Source organism: Heterodontus francisci, chromosome 11 (assembly GCF_036365525.1).
Source record: "Heterodontus francisci isolate sHetFra1 chromosome 11, sHetFra1.hap1, whole genome shotgun sequence".
In the NCBI taxonomy this organism is placed as follows: Eukaryota; Metazoa; Chordata; class Chondrichthyes; order Heterodontiformes; family Heterodontidae; genus Heterodontus; species Heterodontus francisci.
The window spans coordinates 85,627,054-85,644,575 of NC_090381.1; the positions used below are offsets into that span (position 1 = coordinate 85,627,054).

Genomic DNA, 17,522 nt, shown 5'->3' on the forward strand with positions numbered 1-17,522 from the left:
TCCAGCTCATTTCATGTTTCAACACTGTTCTCTCTGTGAGCCTGGTAACTCCATCTAAAAGCTCTCAATGCCCTGCAGAATCGCGATGACTTTAAGCAAAGTCGTTCGTGCACCTGAATAATTGAACAATCAGTGTCTCCCTGCTATATTCTGTGCCGCAGTGCAATAGGGATGTTCCGATTGCAGAATATTTGAATCATAGGATGGCTACAGCACAGAAGGAGGCCATTTGGCCCATCATGCCTGTGCCAGCTGTCTGCAGGAGCAACTCAGCAATACGATATCAGTTGAGGTAAATCAAACAGTTCCTCTGAAATTGCAAGTAGGGTTCACAATATCTGCTCAGAGCCTTATGATGTGCATCTCCAGCCATGCACTTATTCAATGCTCCTGTCATTTAACATAAATTGGGGCAGGAACATTGTGGTTGCTGACGGCAAGAGAGGAAAGTCATTTGTCAATAGCTTCCATACATTAATAAGTTTATATGCCAGTTTTATGTTGGAAAACAAAACACCAGTAATGATATTGCTGTTGACTGTAAAGAGGAATCAAAAATTGTATAGTGCATCATGATGTCTTGAAAACACATGATGTGCTAGACAATGTCTAGTTTAATGCGCATCTAACTGAGCGAGGGATAACTGGACTTTTCTCTTCAGACATTGATGAATGTGCAACAAACACATCAACTTGTCAACAAATCTGCACCAATACAAATGGAAGCTTTACATGCAGTTGCGATCCTGGCTTCAGCATCAACATGATGAACAGTTCCCTTTGTGATGGTAGGAAATCTTCAAACACACAGGTTCTCTGCAATTTTTGATTTGAACTTACAGACCATCCTATAACTCTCAATGCCCTACAAATTCTAGATGAATTGAAGCACCTCAATGTGCTCCTTCATATTTAAAGAATCAGAGGCTGAATACAACAATCTGTACCTGTATGCAACAGAGTCATTTTGACTGCAGAAAATGATATCCTTTGTGGCAAATTAATAATTGTCTCAGAAACTGAAAGTAAGAATCACAGTTTCCGATCAAAGGTTTGTGCTTTGCAATTAAACAACCTTCCTGTTGTTTAGCCGAAAAGGGAACAGTAACATTATAGTTTGGCGATGGCTGGAGAGGAATGTCATGGCCAATAATAGCCATACATTTGTAATTTTATGTAATGCTAATGATATGCTTGTAAAAATATCTACACCCATGTTATTTCTGTTGAATGTAAAGAGGAATCGAAGAATGTCGTAGTGCATCATGATGTTTTGAAGACATGTGCTATCGATTGACAATGTATGGTCGAATATTAATCAGATTGAACGGAGAATAATTGGACTTTTTTCTGCAGATATTAATGAATGTACAACCAACACATCAACCTGCCAGCAAATCTGCACCAATACAAATGGAAGCTTTAAATGCAGTTGCTATCCTGGCTTCAACATCAACATGACAAACACTTCTCTTTGTGATGGTAGGAAATCTTCAAACACACAGATTCATTGCAACTGATGATTTCAAATTACACTCTGTTACAGACCGGGGAAATGGTGTGTGTGACTTTCACTTCTCACCTCTTAACTGAATTCAGATAGCTTTTGAAAAAATATAGTGTCTTATTCCCTGAGTGTTTTAAGCATCAAATAAACAAACCAAGGGCAGATTTTCTTGTCAGTTGAAAAGTAATGATAACTATTTATTGAAACAACAATGTAAAATGTTTGCCAGCTCACTCACTCAATCAATCATACATGCACATGCACATGCACACACAAAAGAAAAGGTAGAGAGTAGAGGGTAGCATGCAATTGGAATTCGATTGTTTTAAAGAGAATTCACTTTGAAACCTTCTTCGATTTCTGCGAGCGATTTTTAATTGCGTTGCAGGCCTGAATGTTCCTTGTCTTGGAAATGAAGCAGAGTCATTGACTCCTTTGGTTAAATGTCAGTCTGAAGTTGGTGGCGGAAGTCAGGTTCAGTATCTTAGACGGGGGGGTTTTCACCGTCACCTTTCACCTTCTCTACCTCAGTAGTTTAAAGATAGTGCTTGCAGGGCTCCTTGCTCAGCTGGATTGATCTTACAGCTTCTCTTGCTGAATAATTTTCTGTCTCCCCCTCTCTCTCTGTGAAGTTACTTCTTTAAAGGTAAAAACTCACCAGGTTGTGGTTTCAGTCAGGTGATTCAAGACACTCTTCCCTGTGGTATTCGTACAATGTCCCAGGATGTGGGGACCATGGTTACAAAATGGCATCTGAATGTGATCCATTTTGATAAATAGGTGTTAATTTGCACCTATTATCTTGACCTTGGCTTTGGAGTAATTCTGCCTGCAAAAGCCTTTGCGAGCCCGATCTTTGTTGATAGGAGTCATTAACATGGAATGGGCTGTTTTACATGTCAATGTGCCTTTTCAAGGCAATTCCAGATGTTAATAATGGACATGTCGTCAACAGACAAACATGTTGACTGGTAGAGCAGGACTAGATCACCTGACCTCACCCTCCCTGTTGCTGGGTAACAAAGTGTGAATTTTCTTTTAGCTTTGTTCAACGGCTACGTTTTCTCATATTCCTCCAGCTCATTTCATGTTTCAACACTGTTCTCTCTGTGAGCCTGGTAACTCCATCTAAAAGCTCTCAATGCCCTGCAGAATCGCGATGACTTTAAGCAAAGTCGTTCGTGCACCTGAATAATTGAACAATCAGTGTCTCCCTGCTATATTCTGTGCCGCAGTGCAATAGGGATGTTCCGATTGCAGAATATTTGAATCATAGGATGGCTACAGCACAGAAGGAGGCCATTTGGCCCATCATGCCTGTGCCAGCTGTCTGCAGGAGCAACTCAGCAATACGATATCAGTTGAGGTCAATCAAACAGTTCCTCTGAAATTGCAAGTAGGGTTCACAATATCTGCTCAGAGCCTTATGATGTGCATCTCCAGCCATGCATTTATTCAATGCTCCTGTCATTTAACATAAATTGGGGCAGGAACATTGTGGTTGCTGACGGCAAGAGAGGAAAGTCATTTGTCAATAGCTTCCATACATTAATAAGTTTATATGCCAGTTTTATGTTGGAAAACAAAACACCAGTAATGATATTGCTGTTGACTGTAAAGAGGAATCAAAAATTGTATAGTGCATCATGATGTCTTGAAAACACATGATGTGGTAGACAATGTCTAGTTTAATGCGCATCTAACTGAGCGAGGGATAACTGGACTTTTCTCTTCAGACATTGATGAATGTGCAACCAACACATCAACTTGTCAACAAATCTGCACCAATACAAATGGAAGCTTTACATGCAGTTGCTATCCTGGCTTCAGCATCAACATGATGAACAGTTCCCTTTGTGATGGTAGGAAATCTTCAAACAGACAGGTTCTCTGCAATTGATGATTTGAAGTTACAGACCATCCTATAAGTCTGAATGCCCTACAAATTCTAGATGAATTGAAGCACCTCAATGTGCTCCTTCATATTTAAAGAATCGGAGGCTGAATACAACAATCTGTACCTGTATGCAACAGAGTCATTTTGACTGCAGAAAATGATATCCTTTGTGGCAAATTAATAATTGTCTCAGAAACTGAAAGTAAGAATCACAGTTTCCGATCAAAGGTTTGTGCTTTGCAATTAAACAACCTTCCTGTTGTTTAGCCGAAAAGGGAACAGTAACATTATAGTTTGGCGAAGGCTGGAGAGGAATGTCATGGCCAGTAATAGCCATACATTTGTAATTTTATGTAATGCTAATTATATGCTTGTAAAAATAACAACACCCATGTTATTTCTGTTGAATGTAAAGAGGAATCGAAGAATGTCATAGTGCATCATGATGTTTTGAAAACATGTGCTGTCGATTGACAATGTATGGTCGAATATTAATCAGATTGAATGGAGAATAATTGGACGTTTTTCTGCAGATATTAATGAATGTGCAACCAACACATCAACCTGCCAGCAAATCTGCACCAATACAAATGGAAGCTTTAAATGCAGTTGCTATCCTGGCTTCAACATCAACATGACAAACACTTCTCTTTGTGATGGTAGGAAATCTTCAAACACACAGATTCATTGCAACTGATGATTTCAAATTACACTCTGTTACAGACAAGTGGGAAATGGTGTGCATGGCGTCCACTTCTCACTTCTTAACTGACCTCAGATAGTATTAAAAATTAATTGTTTTTTAATCCCTGAGTGTTTTAAGCGTCAAGCAAACAGACCAATGATAGGTTTTCTTGTCAGTTTTTAAAGAATGATAATTATTTATTAAAACAATACCATAAAATGTTCGCTATCTCACTCACTGATGCATCCATGCACATGCACACACCAAAGAAAAGGTGGAGAGTAGAGGGTAGTATTCAATTCGTGTTTGATTGTTGTAAATAGAATTGACTTTGAAATCTTCTTCGATTTCTGAGAGCGGTCTTTAACATCGTTGCATGCCTGAATGTTCCTTGCAATGGAATTGCAGCAGTGTCGTAGACTCTTTGGTTTAAGTGTCAGTCTGAAGTTAGTGGTGGAAATCATGGTTCAATATCTTAGATGGGGAGTTTTCAAGGTCACCTTTCAATTTCTCTGCCTCAGTAGTTTAAAGAGAGTGCTGGCAGGGCTCCTTGCTTATCTCGACGGATCTCACAGCTTGTCTGGCTGAATGGCTTTCTGTCTCCACCTCTCTCTCAGAGAAGTTACTTCTTTTTAGGTACAAACTTATCAGTTTGTGCTTTCTGTCAGGTGATTCAAGGCACTATACCCTAGTTCGTACAATGTCCGAGGATGTGGGGACCATTGTTACAAAATGGCATCTGAATGTGATCCATTTTCATAAATAGTTGTTTCACACCTATTAACTTGGCCTTAGCTTTGGGGTAATTCTGCCTGCAAAAGCCTTTGCTCGCCCAATCTTTGATGATAGGAGTCATTAACATGGAGTGGGCTGTTTTACATGTCAATGTGCCTTCTCAAGGCAATTCCAGATGTTAATAATGGTCCTGCCTTCAACAGACAAACATGTTGATTGGTGGAACAGGATGGGATCATCTGACCTCACCCTCCATGTTGCTGAGTAGGAAAGTGTGAATTTTCTTTTATCTTTGTTCAACAGCTACCCTTTTTCATTACTTCCTCCAGTTTATTTCATATTTCAACACCGTTCCATCTGTGAGCCTGGTAACTCCATCTAAAAGCTCTCAATGCCCTGCAGAATCTAGGTGACTTTAAGCAAAGTCTTTTGTGTGCCTGAATAATTGAACAATCAGTGTCTCCCTACAATATTCTGTGCCACAGGGCAATAGGGATAGTTTGATTGCAGAATAATCAAATCATAGATTGGCTACAGCACAGAAGTAGGCCATTTGGCCTATCGTGTCCATGCCGGCTATCTGTGGGAGCAGCAGAGCAATGCAATATCAGTTGTGGTAAGTTAAAGATTTACTCCATGTCAATGTGCCTTCTCAAGACCATTCAAGAAGTTAATAATTATCCTGTGCTTAACAGACAAACATGTTGATTGGTAGAACAGGACCGGATCACCTGACTTCTCCTTCCATGTTCTCTGGGGCAAATAGTCTATTTCTTGTAGCTTAGTGAATCTCTAGTCGAGCAAGACTACACCTTCTTCTGGCAGGGCAGGGATCCTGAAGAACCAAGACAGCATGGAGTGGGCTTCGCCATCAGAAACTCCTTGCTCAGCATGATAGAGCCTCCCTCAAATGGCTCGGAATGCATAATGTCCATCTGACTGCTCACCACCTCTGGTCCAGTACACCTACTCAGCATCTATGCTCCAACACTCTGCTCCGCACCTGAAGCTAAAGACCAGTTCTACGAGGAACTCCATAATATCATTAGTAGCATCCCCAATACCGAACACATGTTCCTGCTCGGGGACTTTAATGCCAGGGTTGGGGCCGACCATGACTCATGGCCCTCCTGCCTTGGGCGCTCTGGCGTTGGAAGGATGAATGAGAACGGGCAGAAACTGCTTGAGTTGTGTACCTATCATAACCTCTGCATTACCAACTCGTTCTTTCACACTAAACCCTGTCACCAGGTTTCTTGGAGGCACCCAAGATCGCGTCGTTGGCACCAGCTGGACCTCATCGTCACAAGGCGAGCCTCCTTAAACAGTGTTCAAATCACACGCAGCTTCCACAGTGCGGACTGCGACACCGACCACTCCCTGGTGTGCAGCAAGGTTAGACTCAGACCAAAGAAGTTGCATCATTCCAAGCAGAAGGGCCACCCGCGCATCAACACGAGCAGAATATCTCATCCACAGCAGTTACAAAAATGTATAAATTCACTTGTAACAGCCCTTCAAAACACTCCCACAGGGGATGCTGAGACCAAGTGGGCCCACATCAGAGAAGCCATCTATGAGTCAGCTTTGACCACCTACGGCAAACGTGCGAAGAGAAATGCAGACTGGTTTCAATCTCATAATGAAGAGCTGGAACCTGTCATAGCCGCTAAGTGCACTGCACTGTTGAACTACAAGAAAGCCCCCAGCGAGTTAACATCCGTGGCACTTAAAGCAGCCAGAAGTACTGCACAAAGAACAGCCAGGCGCTGCGCAAATGACTACTGGCAACACCTATGCAGTCATATTCAGCTGTGCCGACCAACAACCACCCATTTGTACTAACCCTACAGTAAGCCCATATTCCCTACCACCTACCTACACTCGGGGCAGTTTACAACAGCCAATTTATCTATCACCTGCAAGTCTTTGGCTGTGGGAAGAAACCGGAGCACCCGGCTAAAACCCACCCGGTCACAGGGAGAATTTGCAAACTCCGCACAGGCAGTACCCAGAATCGAACCCTGGTCCCTGGAGTTGTGAGGCTGCAGTGCTAACCACTGCGCCACTGTGCCGCCCAACTGACCAATCATGGACAGTCTGAGGATGGAGCTCATTTATGGACTTCTGTTGTGTAACTTCAGTCCTGATCTAGTGAGATGACACTAGTCCCCATTCATGATGTCATAGAATTTACTATCCTCACACCACGCTGAAAAGTTACACGTAAAATATCTATTTCCAAGCTATTTTCGCTCGCAGGTTTTGGTTTCCACCCTACTTAACCAGACTTACGCTTCATTTAAAATAGGAGTCAAAATCTGAAATCTATAACTTGTTGAATGGACCTTCTGGTGTTTTCAGAATCAACAAAACATAATCTGTGTGATGCAATCAGTTGCCCGATGTCTGTGGTATGGGGAAAATTGTGTCAAGTTAGTCTAACTTTTTTTCGCAATGAGCTGCGAGCACAAGTCAGCTGCCGACTGAGTCATAAAAACCACCAGTTTCAACCTGTCCTTGAATGTTCGGGACTTGCCCAGATGTTTGGAGGACACGAGCTGAAACTATGTTTTGTGCTCATTTTAAAAATAATTATTCAACAAAGTAATTTTCAGAAGTTCACAACACACAGACTGTGTTGTTGGAAAGCAGCACACAAGAAAAGGAAAAAAAAGATTAAAACTGGCTTGAAAATCGAAATTAAAATTGGAATATGTTGAGTAACAGATTCTGTTGCTATGCAGAGATTGGAGCTCTTATTCACTGTCATCTCCAGCTGTGGCTCCGTTTGCTTATGTGATGAGTTCTTGATTTCAGCCAAGCCAACAGAGAAAGACGATAAGAGACTAAGGCATATGCAGAAGCGTTTAAGACGAAGGTTGGGGAAAAAAGTTTTTTCAGCCCCCACCTTCCTCTAAACCTCACCCCCCCCCCCCCCCCCCCCCCAACCATTACTTCCCATTGGCTGGTTTCAGAACATGGCTCATGGCGATGGAAACAGGTCAGCTACCTTCTACCACATCAGATGAAAGGCACATAGTGGTAAGGTAAAATCATTGGCTCACTACAATATTCTGCACCACAATGCAATCAGGATATTGTGATTGAAAGATATAATGGTTACAGCACAGATGGAGGCCATTCGGCCCATCGTGTCAGTGCCAGCCAACTGCGAGAGCAACTCAGCGATACGGTGTCTATTGTGGTAAATCAATAAGTTACTCCGAAATTGCCAGTTGGTTTCATAATATCTGCTTGTGATATGCATTTTTGATCATGCCATTATTCAATGCTCCTGTCATTTCACATAAATGTATCAGGATGCTGTGAAAACATGTGCCGTAGGTTGACAATGTATGTTCGAATGTTAATCAAACTGAACAGGAATATTTGACATTTTTCTGCAGATATCAATGAATGTGTAACCAACACATCAACATATTAAACTCACAATGGATGTTTATCACTGGACAGTGAGGGGATGGGCAAGTGCATTCCGGGGCCTGCTGGGGTGGTCACATGACTAACTGGCTGTTCCAGGTTTTTTTGCACTAGCCACCAAGTTTGAACTGAGAGTATCTGTTTGCTCCTGGACTGAAGATACATCTCCTGGCTGGCTCACCACAGCCTCTCCTGTCTGCTCCCATCTGTTTCTCACAAGCATCTGAATCCGCTGAAGATACATGAACCCCAAGAGAGAAAAGTCTGCTACAGCGAACAAGGGTTAAGAAGAATACTGGACCCCAACGACAAGCAAGAACTACCTACAATCAAGGACTCTACAGAGCTCGAAGAACCGTAACAAAATCTCTTCAGATATTGCCTCAAACTTTTCAACTTTATTTTTCTTCTGCTGTTTTCTGTCTCTATTTGCATGTGTGTATCGCATATGCATGCTAGTGTAGGCGCATCATGTATCCGTAGGCATCAACTGAATTAGAATTTAAGTTTAAGTTTAATAAATTTCAACCTTTCTTCTTTAAACCTAAGAAAGCCTGTTTGTGCTGGTTTCTTTGCCTTATAATAGGAAAGCAGTGAACAAGGACTCACCAAAGGGGAAGCTAAAAACAGGCTGTGTTTAAAATAAAACCCTGTTACGGTAAGACCAGGTGAAGGCTGAGAGGGACCCCGAGACACCTTTTTCACCTGGTCGCAACAATGGTCTAATATCAATCAAACTGACTGGCAAATAATTGGACTTTTTTCTACAGATATCGATGAATGCGCCACCAACACAGCAACCTGTCAGCAAATCTGCACCAATAAAATTGGAAGCTTTACATGCAGTTGCCGTCCTGGTTTCAGCACCAACCTGACAAACACTTTTTTGTGTGATGGTAAGAAATTGTAAATCTAGGAGACTTCAAGCAATGTCTTTGTGTTCCTTAATAATTAAGTAATCAGAGGCTGTCGACAACAATCTGTGCCTGTATACAGTAGGGATATTTTGGTAGCAGAGTACAGTATCTAATGTACTAAATTAATAAATTACTAGGAAACTGCAAGTAGATTCACAAAAACAAAGTAGATGCACTTTTGGACTTTGCGTTAATCAATGTTCCTGTCATTTAGCTTAAATGGGGCAGGAGCATGGTGCTTTGGCAAAGGCAGGAGAGGAAAGTCATGGCCAATAATATCCATACATATGTAATATAATGCCAATTTCATCCTTGAAAGCAAAACAACACTAACGATAATGCTGTTGAATATAAAGAGGAATCTAAAATTATATAGTGCACCATGATGTTTTGTAAACATTGTCATGTAGGTTGACAATGTATAGTCTAATGTCAATCAAAATTGACAGAGAATAATTGCATAGTTTTCTGCAAATATCGATGAATGTGCCACCAATCTGACTTTGCATAGACTACAGAAAGGTCAATGCGGTAACGAAGGCAGACTCCTTTCCAATTCCACGTTTAGAAAACTGTATTGACAGAGTGCGAGTGCCTTACAGAGATAAATGTGTTGAAGGGAAACTGTCAAATTCCTTTGACATGCCAAAATGAGGAAGGATCAGTTGCTGTTACACTGGAAGGGGTTTTTCGGTATCACATGATACCGCTTAATGGGTACGCGAGAAATTTCTCAGATAATAGTGAACCCAGTAGTAGCCAGTGTTCCTAACTATGCAGTTCACCGGGCTGAGGTGATGGTCTAAAGGACACTTGGAAGGGAAACATGAAACAACTAGGAGACTATGTTTGGAAAGTTGGAGTTGGCTGATGGGAACACCCTTTGTGAAAAAAAGTTTAACACTGAAATGCCATAGAGTCTAAGAGTTATACAGCACAGTAACAGGCCCTTTGGCCCCACCGTGTCTGCACCGGCCATCAAGCCTATCTATTCTAATCCCATTTTACAACACTTGGCCCATAGCCTCATCTGCTATGGCTTTTCAAGTGCTCATCTAAATGCTGCTTAAATGTTGTGAGGGTTCGTGTCTCTACCACCCCTTCAGGCAGTGTGTTCCAGATTCCAACCACCTTCTGGGTGAAAATCTTTTTCCTCAAAACCCCTCTAAACCTCCTGCCCATTACCTTAAATCTATGCCCCCTAGTTATTGACACCTCAGAGTTTATTGTTATAGTCTTATCATTCGAAAATTGTACACATTTCAGGAAAAGATAATGTTATCACTGATGCTTTGTCATGAGTTTAACCTTGTTGAGTTACATGAATAACAACGATGCAAAGCCAAAATTGTGTTAACTATCAGTAGAATGAATGGGGGCATGCATGTGAAAATATGTTTAAATGTTTTTTTTTTCAATTTTTATTTTACATTGTAATGAAACACATTCAAGAATGGCATTACATTTTGCCAAGGGCAGAGGTGTCACTGAAATTGTCTGTGTGCCTTTAATACTGAGAAAAAAAAGGATTTCTCTGGGAATGGTGGGTGAGTGCTGAACTGGGTGGGGCAATTGCAAGGCAAGCTGTTTTTCTAAGCCACTCAGCAGAGAGAAATGACTGTCACATGACTGGCTGCTGGGGAGTTTTTAGCTTCTCTTTTGGCAAGACCAGACCAGTTTTGGGCTGGAACCAGTTGGAGACCAGAGAAAGAGTTCTCTCTCTGATGGAAATTAAAAGACCAGTTTGCAGCTATAAACTGGGTAAGAATACAGCCCAGAAAGCTCTTTCTCTTGGGGAATAATTCCTGTATTAAGTGAAATTGGAATTTCTTCATGAAGTTAAAGGAACTTTGAAGGAATTGCACATCTAAGGTATGGAAGCTAAAACCCTTGTTGCTGTTTGTGCCTGAAGAGAGAGGGGAGACCCAGGAAGAGGAGTTACAACACTCTGTGGAGAATCCCTGCTTTGGAGAAAGGCTCCTTTGCTGATAGGAAACCTTGCATTGTTAAGGTTGGAAATATTCCTGTTGTCTCCATTCTCTGAAAACTCTCTGCCTCAAAAAGTGAGTCCTATTGCCTTTTGTGTGTGTTTGAAAGATCCTAAAACCTCAGGAAAGTTTCTGCTGTTGGACTGCTACTTAGAAATCCAAGTAGACCTGTTACTGCAACCTTTTGCTGGGAGATCTGTCTGACACCTGCTGCAGACAAATTGCCTTGAAAGCCGAACCACCACAGACTGTTCATTAATTTCACCTGGAGACATTGGGGTAGTCTTGACTCCAGGGTAAATTCTGGTCAGGAAGAATCTGAATGCAGCCCAGGACCCAACGAAAAGCTCCTTAAGTTCATATAAGTTCTTCTGAAGTTTGAGGCAAGGGACGGGGAGGCATTTTTCATATATTTTGAAAAAATAGCCAAACAAATGAAATGGCCAAAGGAAAGCTGGACACTGTTTATGCAAAGCAGGTTGATGGGCAGAGCTCATGAAGTTTAAGTCATGCTTCCTGAAAAGGCTTCTGCAGATTATGAAGTAGCAAAAAAGGCTATTCTCGCTGCCTATGAGTTAGTCCCTGAAGCTTACTGACAGAAGTTTTGGAACTTATGGAGAATGGCTGGGTAGACGTATGTAGAATTTGAGAGAGTGAAGCAAATTAATTCTAATCGTTGGATATGGGCATTTAAGATAGAAACAATGTGTGACAACCTTAGAGAAATAATTTTCTTGGAAGAGTTTAAGAATTCAATCCCTCCAGTAGTGAGAACTTATGTAGATAACCTAAAAGTGTTAAAAGAGAGGCAAGCAGTGGAAATTGATGATGATTTTGAGTTTGTGAATAAGCCAAAACTTTTGTCTGTCACCTCATAAACCCGAGAAGGATAGAAAGTGGGAGAGTGAAAGGAAGGTAAGTAGCCGGGGACAAGAAGGAACAGTTGGGAATGCCCCAGGATCACCTCCTCAGGCCAGAAAGGAAGGTGCTGAGGGTAGAAGTGAGGTTCGCAAGCCAAACTGTTATCATTACCGCAAGATGGGACATCTTCGTTCAGAATGCTGGAAGTTACAAGGTACACCCATGGGACTTGTTGGGGTACACAAAGCTAATGCTGAGAAAGAGCTCTGTCTCTAATTGAAAGTACAGCAGACCAGACTGTAGCTTTAACAGCAGCTGTAAAACCAGACACAGAAACTAAAGTGAGTGTAGAGATTAAGAATAAGATACCCAAAAGTTATTATGAATTCTTGTCAACGGGAAAAGTAACTCACATCCCTCAAGTGAGGGAGGCAAACCTATCGTTATACTTAGGCATACAGGAGCAAACCAAACTCTTTTGCTGGCGAAAGGTATAACATTTCCACCAGAGAGCGCCCTGAACGCTAAAGTTTTAGTTAATGGAATAGGCGGGGAGTAAATACCCATACCCGGCTTCACAATTTCTGCTCAAAATTTTGCGATATGCATTTCTGGACATTCTATTATTCAATGTTGTTGTCATTTAACATAATAGGGGCTAGGAACATCATATTTTGCTGAGGAAGGAGAGGAAAGTCATGGTCAATAGTATCCATACATTTAGTAAGTTTATGTGCAATTTTATACTTGAAAGAAAAACAACCCTAAAGATATTGCTGTTGAATGAATAGAGGAATCTAAGATTATATAGGGCATCATGATGTTTTGAAAGCATGTGCTGTATAATGACAATGTGTGGTCTAATATCAATCAAACAGACTGGAAAATAATTGGACTTTTTACTGCAGATGTCGATGAATGCGCCACCAACACAGCAACTTGTCAGCAAATCTGCACCAATAAAATTGGTGGCTTTAACTGCAGTTGCCACCCTGGCTTCGGCACCAACATGATGAACACTTCTCTTTGTGATGGTAGGAAATCTTCAAACACACTGCTTCTCTGCAATTGATAATTTAGAAATTACTCTCTGTCCACCTGTCCTGAATGCTCTGCAAATCTTGATGGTTTCAAGCAGTCTTTTGTGTTCCTTAATAATTAAACAGTTGGATACTTGCTACAATATTCTGTATATCAATGCAATAGGGATATTTTGACTGGAGAATACACTCAAAATTGTGATGAATTAGTAATTAGGGATGGTCACCCAATGTCCTCTTGCCAGTGACAATTACATCCCATGAATAAATAAAGTTAACAAATCACTAAGTGACTTGGAAATTTCAAGTAGATTTCACAACTTCTGATCAAAACCAGGTGCTTTGCCATTCTGGACTTGCCATTACTCAACAATCTTCCTGTTGTTTAATATAAATGAGGAGAGGATCTTTGTAGTTTGGTGAGGGCAGAAGAGAAAAGTCACTGGTAACAGTATCCATATATTTAGTAAGCTTATATGACAATTTTATATTTGAATGATATTGATGATTGCTGTTGAATGTATAGAGGAATCTAAGATTGTATAGTGCATCATGATTTTTTTGAAAACATGTGCTGTAGATTGACAATATATGGTCTAATACCAATCAAATTGATTGGCGAATAATTGGACCTTTTTCTACAGATATCGATGAATGTGCAACCAACGCATCAACCTGTCAACAAATCTGCACCAATACAAATGGAAGCTTTACATGCAGTTGCTCTCCTGGTTTCAGCGCCAATGTGATTAACACCTCTTTATGTGATGGTAGGACATTGTCAAATAAACAGATTCTCTGCAATTACTGATTTTGAAATTACACTCTATCTAACTGCTCTATGATTTCAAGCAATCACTTTGTGCTCCTTGATAATTAAGCAATCAGAGGCTTGCTACAAAAATCTATTGTGTATGCAATCGGAATATTTTGATTGTGGAATATGTAAGATCTGGGTTTCGCTTTAATTTTATCATAAGATTTAACTCAAATACAATTACAAATCAATAAAATAAAAGCAAAATACTGTGGATGCTGGAAATCTGAAATAAAAACAAGAAATTCTGGAACCACTCAGCAGGTCTGGCAGCATCTGTGAAAAGAGAAGCAGAGTTAACGTTTCGGGTCAGTGACCCTTCATCGGAACTGACAAATATTAGAAAAGTCACAGGTTATAAGCAAGTGAGTTGGGGGTGGGGCAAGAGATAACAAAGGAGGTCTAGATTGGACCTCAAATACAATTACAAATCAAGTTGGGAGAGTGGATCTCAAAAATAGAAAAAATAATTCGGGACAAAATCAATAGTCACATGGACAAATGTGAGTTAATTAAGGAAAGCCAGCATGGATTTCTTAAGGGAAAAATCATGTTTAACTAACTTGCTGGAGTATTTTGCGGAGGTAACAGAGAGGGTTGATGAGGGCAATGCTGTTGATGTGGTGTACATAGACTTTCAAAAGGTGTTTGATACGGTGCCACACATGATATGAAGCCCACCGACTCCCACAGCTACCTCGACTACACTTCTTCACACCCTACCTCCTGTAAGGACTCCATTCCATTCTCCCAGTTTCTCCGTCTCCGACGCATCTGCTCTGATGATGCTACCTTCCATGACGGTGCTTCTGATATGACTTCCTTTTTCCTCAACCGAGGATTTCCCTCCACTGTGGTTGACAGGGCCCTCAACCGTGTCCGACCCATTCCCCGCACCTCTACCCTCACCCCTTCCCCTCCCTCCCAGAACCGTGACAGGGTTCCCCTTGTCCTCACTTTTCACCCCACCAGCCTCCATATCCAAAGGATCATCCTCCGCCATTTCCGCCACCTCCAGCGTGATGCCACTACCAGTCGCATCTTCCCCTCCCTTCCCCTGTCAGCATTCCGAAGGGATCGTTCCCTCCGTGACACCCTGGTCCACTCCTCCATTACCCCCACCACCTCGTCCCCTTCCCATGGCACCTTCCCCTGCAATCGCAGGAGGTATAATACCTGCCCATTTACCTCCTCTCTCCTCACTATCCCAGGCCCCAAACACTCCTTTCAGGTGAAGCAGCGATTTACTTGTACTTCTTTCAATGTAGTATACTGTATTCGCTGCTCACAGTGTGGTCTCCTCTACATTGGGGAGACCAAGCGCAGACTGGGTGACCTCTTTGCGGAACATCTCCGCTCAGTTCGCAAGACCATTTCAACACTCCCCCCTGCTCTCATGCTCACATCTCTGCCCTGGGATTGCTGCAGTGTTCCAGTGAACATCAATGCAAGCTCAAGGAACAGCATCTCATCTACCGATTAGGCACACTACAGCCTGCCGGACTGAACATTGAGTTCAATAATTTCAGAGCATGACAGCTCCCCATTTTACTTCCATTTTTAGTGATTTTTTTTTCTTTCTTTTTACATTCTTTTTTACATTTTTTACAATCTTTTTTTTGCATTTATTTCATTTCATCTTAGTTTGTTCAGTTTGCTTACTCACTGTGTTTTTCAGGTTTGCACTTGCTGCTGTTCAATATTCAGTGTATTAACACCTAATTTGTACTAATGCTTTGTCTTTCAACACACCATTACATATTGTTTGCCTTAGCTCCGTGACCTTTTGGTCAGCTATGTGGCCTGGTCCAATCTAGACCTCCTTTGTTGCCTCTTGCCCCACCCCCACCTCTTATAACCTGTGACTTTTCTAATATTTGTCAGTTCCGAAGAAGGGTCACTGACCCGAAACGTTAACTCTGCTTCTCTTTACACAGATGCTGCCAGACCTGCTGAGTGGTTCCAGCATTTCTTGTTTTTATTTCAGATTTCCAGCATCCGCAGTATTTTGCTTTTATATTATTATGTGAGGAGTCTTGTAGCTCATGGAATAAAAGGGACGGTAGTAACATGGATACGAAATTGGCTGAGTGACAAGAAACAGAATAGTGGTTAATGGATGTTTTTCGGGCTGCAGGAAGGTTTGTAGCGGAGTTCCCCAGGGATCAGTTTTGAGACCCTTGCTTTTCCTGATCTATATTAATGACCTAGACCTTGGTGTACAGGGCACAATTTCAAAGTTTGCAGATGATACGAAACGTGCAAGCATTGTGAACTATGAGGAGGATAGTGTGGAACGTCAAAAGGTCATAGACAAGTTGGTGGAATGGACAGACAGGTGGCAGATAAAGTTCAATGCAGAGAAATGTGAAGTGATTCATTTTGGTAGGAAGAACATGGAGAGACAATATCGAATAAAGGGTACAATTCTAAAGGGGATGCAGCAGCAGAGGGACCTAGGTGTATATGTGCATAAATCATTGAAGGTGGTAGGACAGGTTGAGAGAGCAGTTAATAAAGCATACAGTATCCTGGGCTTTATTAATAGGGGCATAGAGTACAAGAGCAAGGAAGTTATGTTGAACTTGTATAAGACACTAGTTCGGCCTCAGCTGGAGTATTGCGTCCAATTCTGGGCACCGCACTTGAGAAAGGACGTGAGGGCATTGGAGAGAGTACAGAAAAGATTCACGAGATTGGTTCCAGGGATGAGGAATTTCAGTTATGAAGATAGATTGGAGAAGTTAGGACGGTTTTCCTTGGAGAATAGAAGGCTGAGAGGTGATGTGGTAGAGGTATTCAAAATCATGAGGGGTCTGGACAGAGTAGATAGAGAGAAACTGTTCCCACTCCTGAAAGGATCAAGAATGAGAGGGCACAGGCTTAAAATATTTGGAAAGAGAAGCAAAAGTGACATGAGGAAAAACTTTTTCATGCAGCGAGTTGTTAAGATCTGGAATGTGCTGCCTGAGAACGTGATGGAGTCAGGTTCAATTGAAGTATTCAAAATGGAATTAGACAGTTATATGAAAAGGAAGAATGTGCAGGGTTATGGTGAGGAGGCAGGGGATTGGAACTGATGGAGTTGCTCTTTCAGAGAGCCAATGCGGACACGATGGGCCAAATGGTCTCCTTCTCCACGGTAATGATTCTGAGTTTCAGTTCAGACTAGCTAGAAACCATGCTGGTTACGAATGTGTTTTCACAGGCTTCACAAAATTTATTAAGTTTATCACAATGAGTACAAAAACATGATACTTAACAAAATGCAGTGGTAAGCAGTCACATTCCTTGACCTGTGGTTGACTGCAGCACATATCTCTTCACTATTGACTGATGATCTTTGATTCTTCTTCTGTTGGTGTATGCCAATGTGTCTCTCAGCACCTTTCTTTTATCCCTCACCGAGAGTTTCTTCATTCCTTTTTTGGTCCATATTCCAACTTAACCCTTTCATTTGATCAGGAATGACCTCACCTTCCATACATTGTCTCTTCTTGATTAGTTTATAATAATTAGATTGGTCAGTAATGAACTCACCCTCTATATATTGCCTCTACAGATGGTTTGATGACCTAAGTAATGGTCACATTATGGGGAATGTTTGTTATCCCCATCAATATTCCAGTTA

General features: G+C 41.5%; 2 protein-coding genes across 2 annotated transcripts in view; both read left to right on the forward strand.

The window, feature by feature from the left end:
- The window catches only part of LOC137375049 (fibrillin-1-like), a 55,026-nt gene extending 51,474 nt beyond the window's left edge, over positions 1-3,552 (forward strand). Inside the window, exons 22-25 of the mRNA XM_068041674.1 lie at positions 663-788; positions 1,357-1,482; positions 3,244-3,369; positions 3,500-3,552. Of these exons, the coding sequence (XP_067897775.1) occupies positions 663-788; positions 1,357-1,482; positions 3,244-3,369; positions 3,500-3,552 (431 nt within the window). The remainder of the gene's footprint in view (positions 1-662; positions 789-1,356; positions 1,483-3,243; positions 3,370-3,499) is intronic.
- Positions 3,553-3,986: 434 nt separating this feature from the next.
- Positions 3,987-17,522, forward strand: part of LOC137375352 (fibulin-5-like) — a 32,929-nt gene continuing 19,393 nt past the window's right edge. The window contains exons 1-4 of the mRNA XM_068042393.1: positions 3,987-4,063; positions 9,039-9,164; positions 12,943-13,068; positions 13,719-13,844. Coding sequence (XP_067898494.1) covers positions 4,039-4,063; positions 9,039-9,164; positions 12,943-13,068; positions 13,719-13,844 — 403 coding nt within the window. The 5' untranslated portion in view covers positions 3,987-4,038. The remainder of the gene's footprint in view (positions 4,064-9,038; positions 9,165-12,942; positions 13,069-13,718; positions 13,845-17,522) is intronic.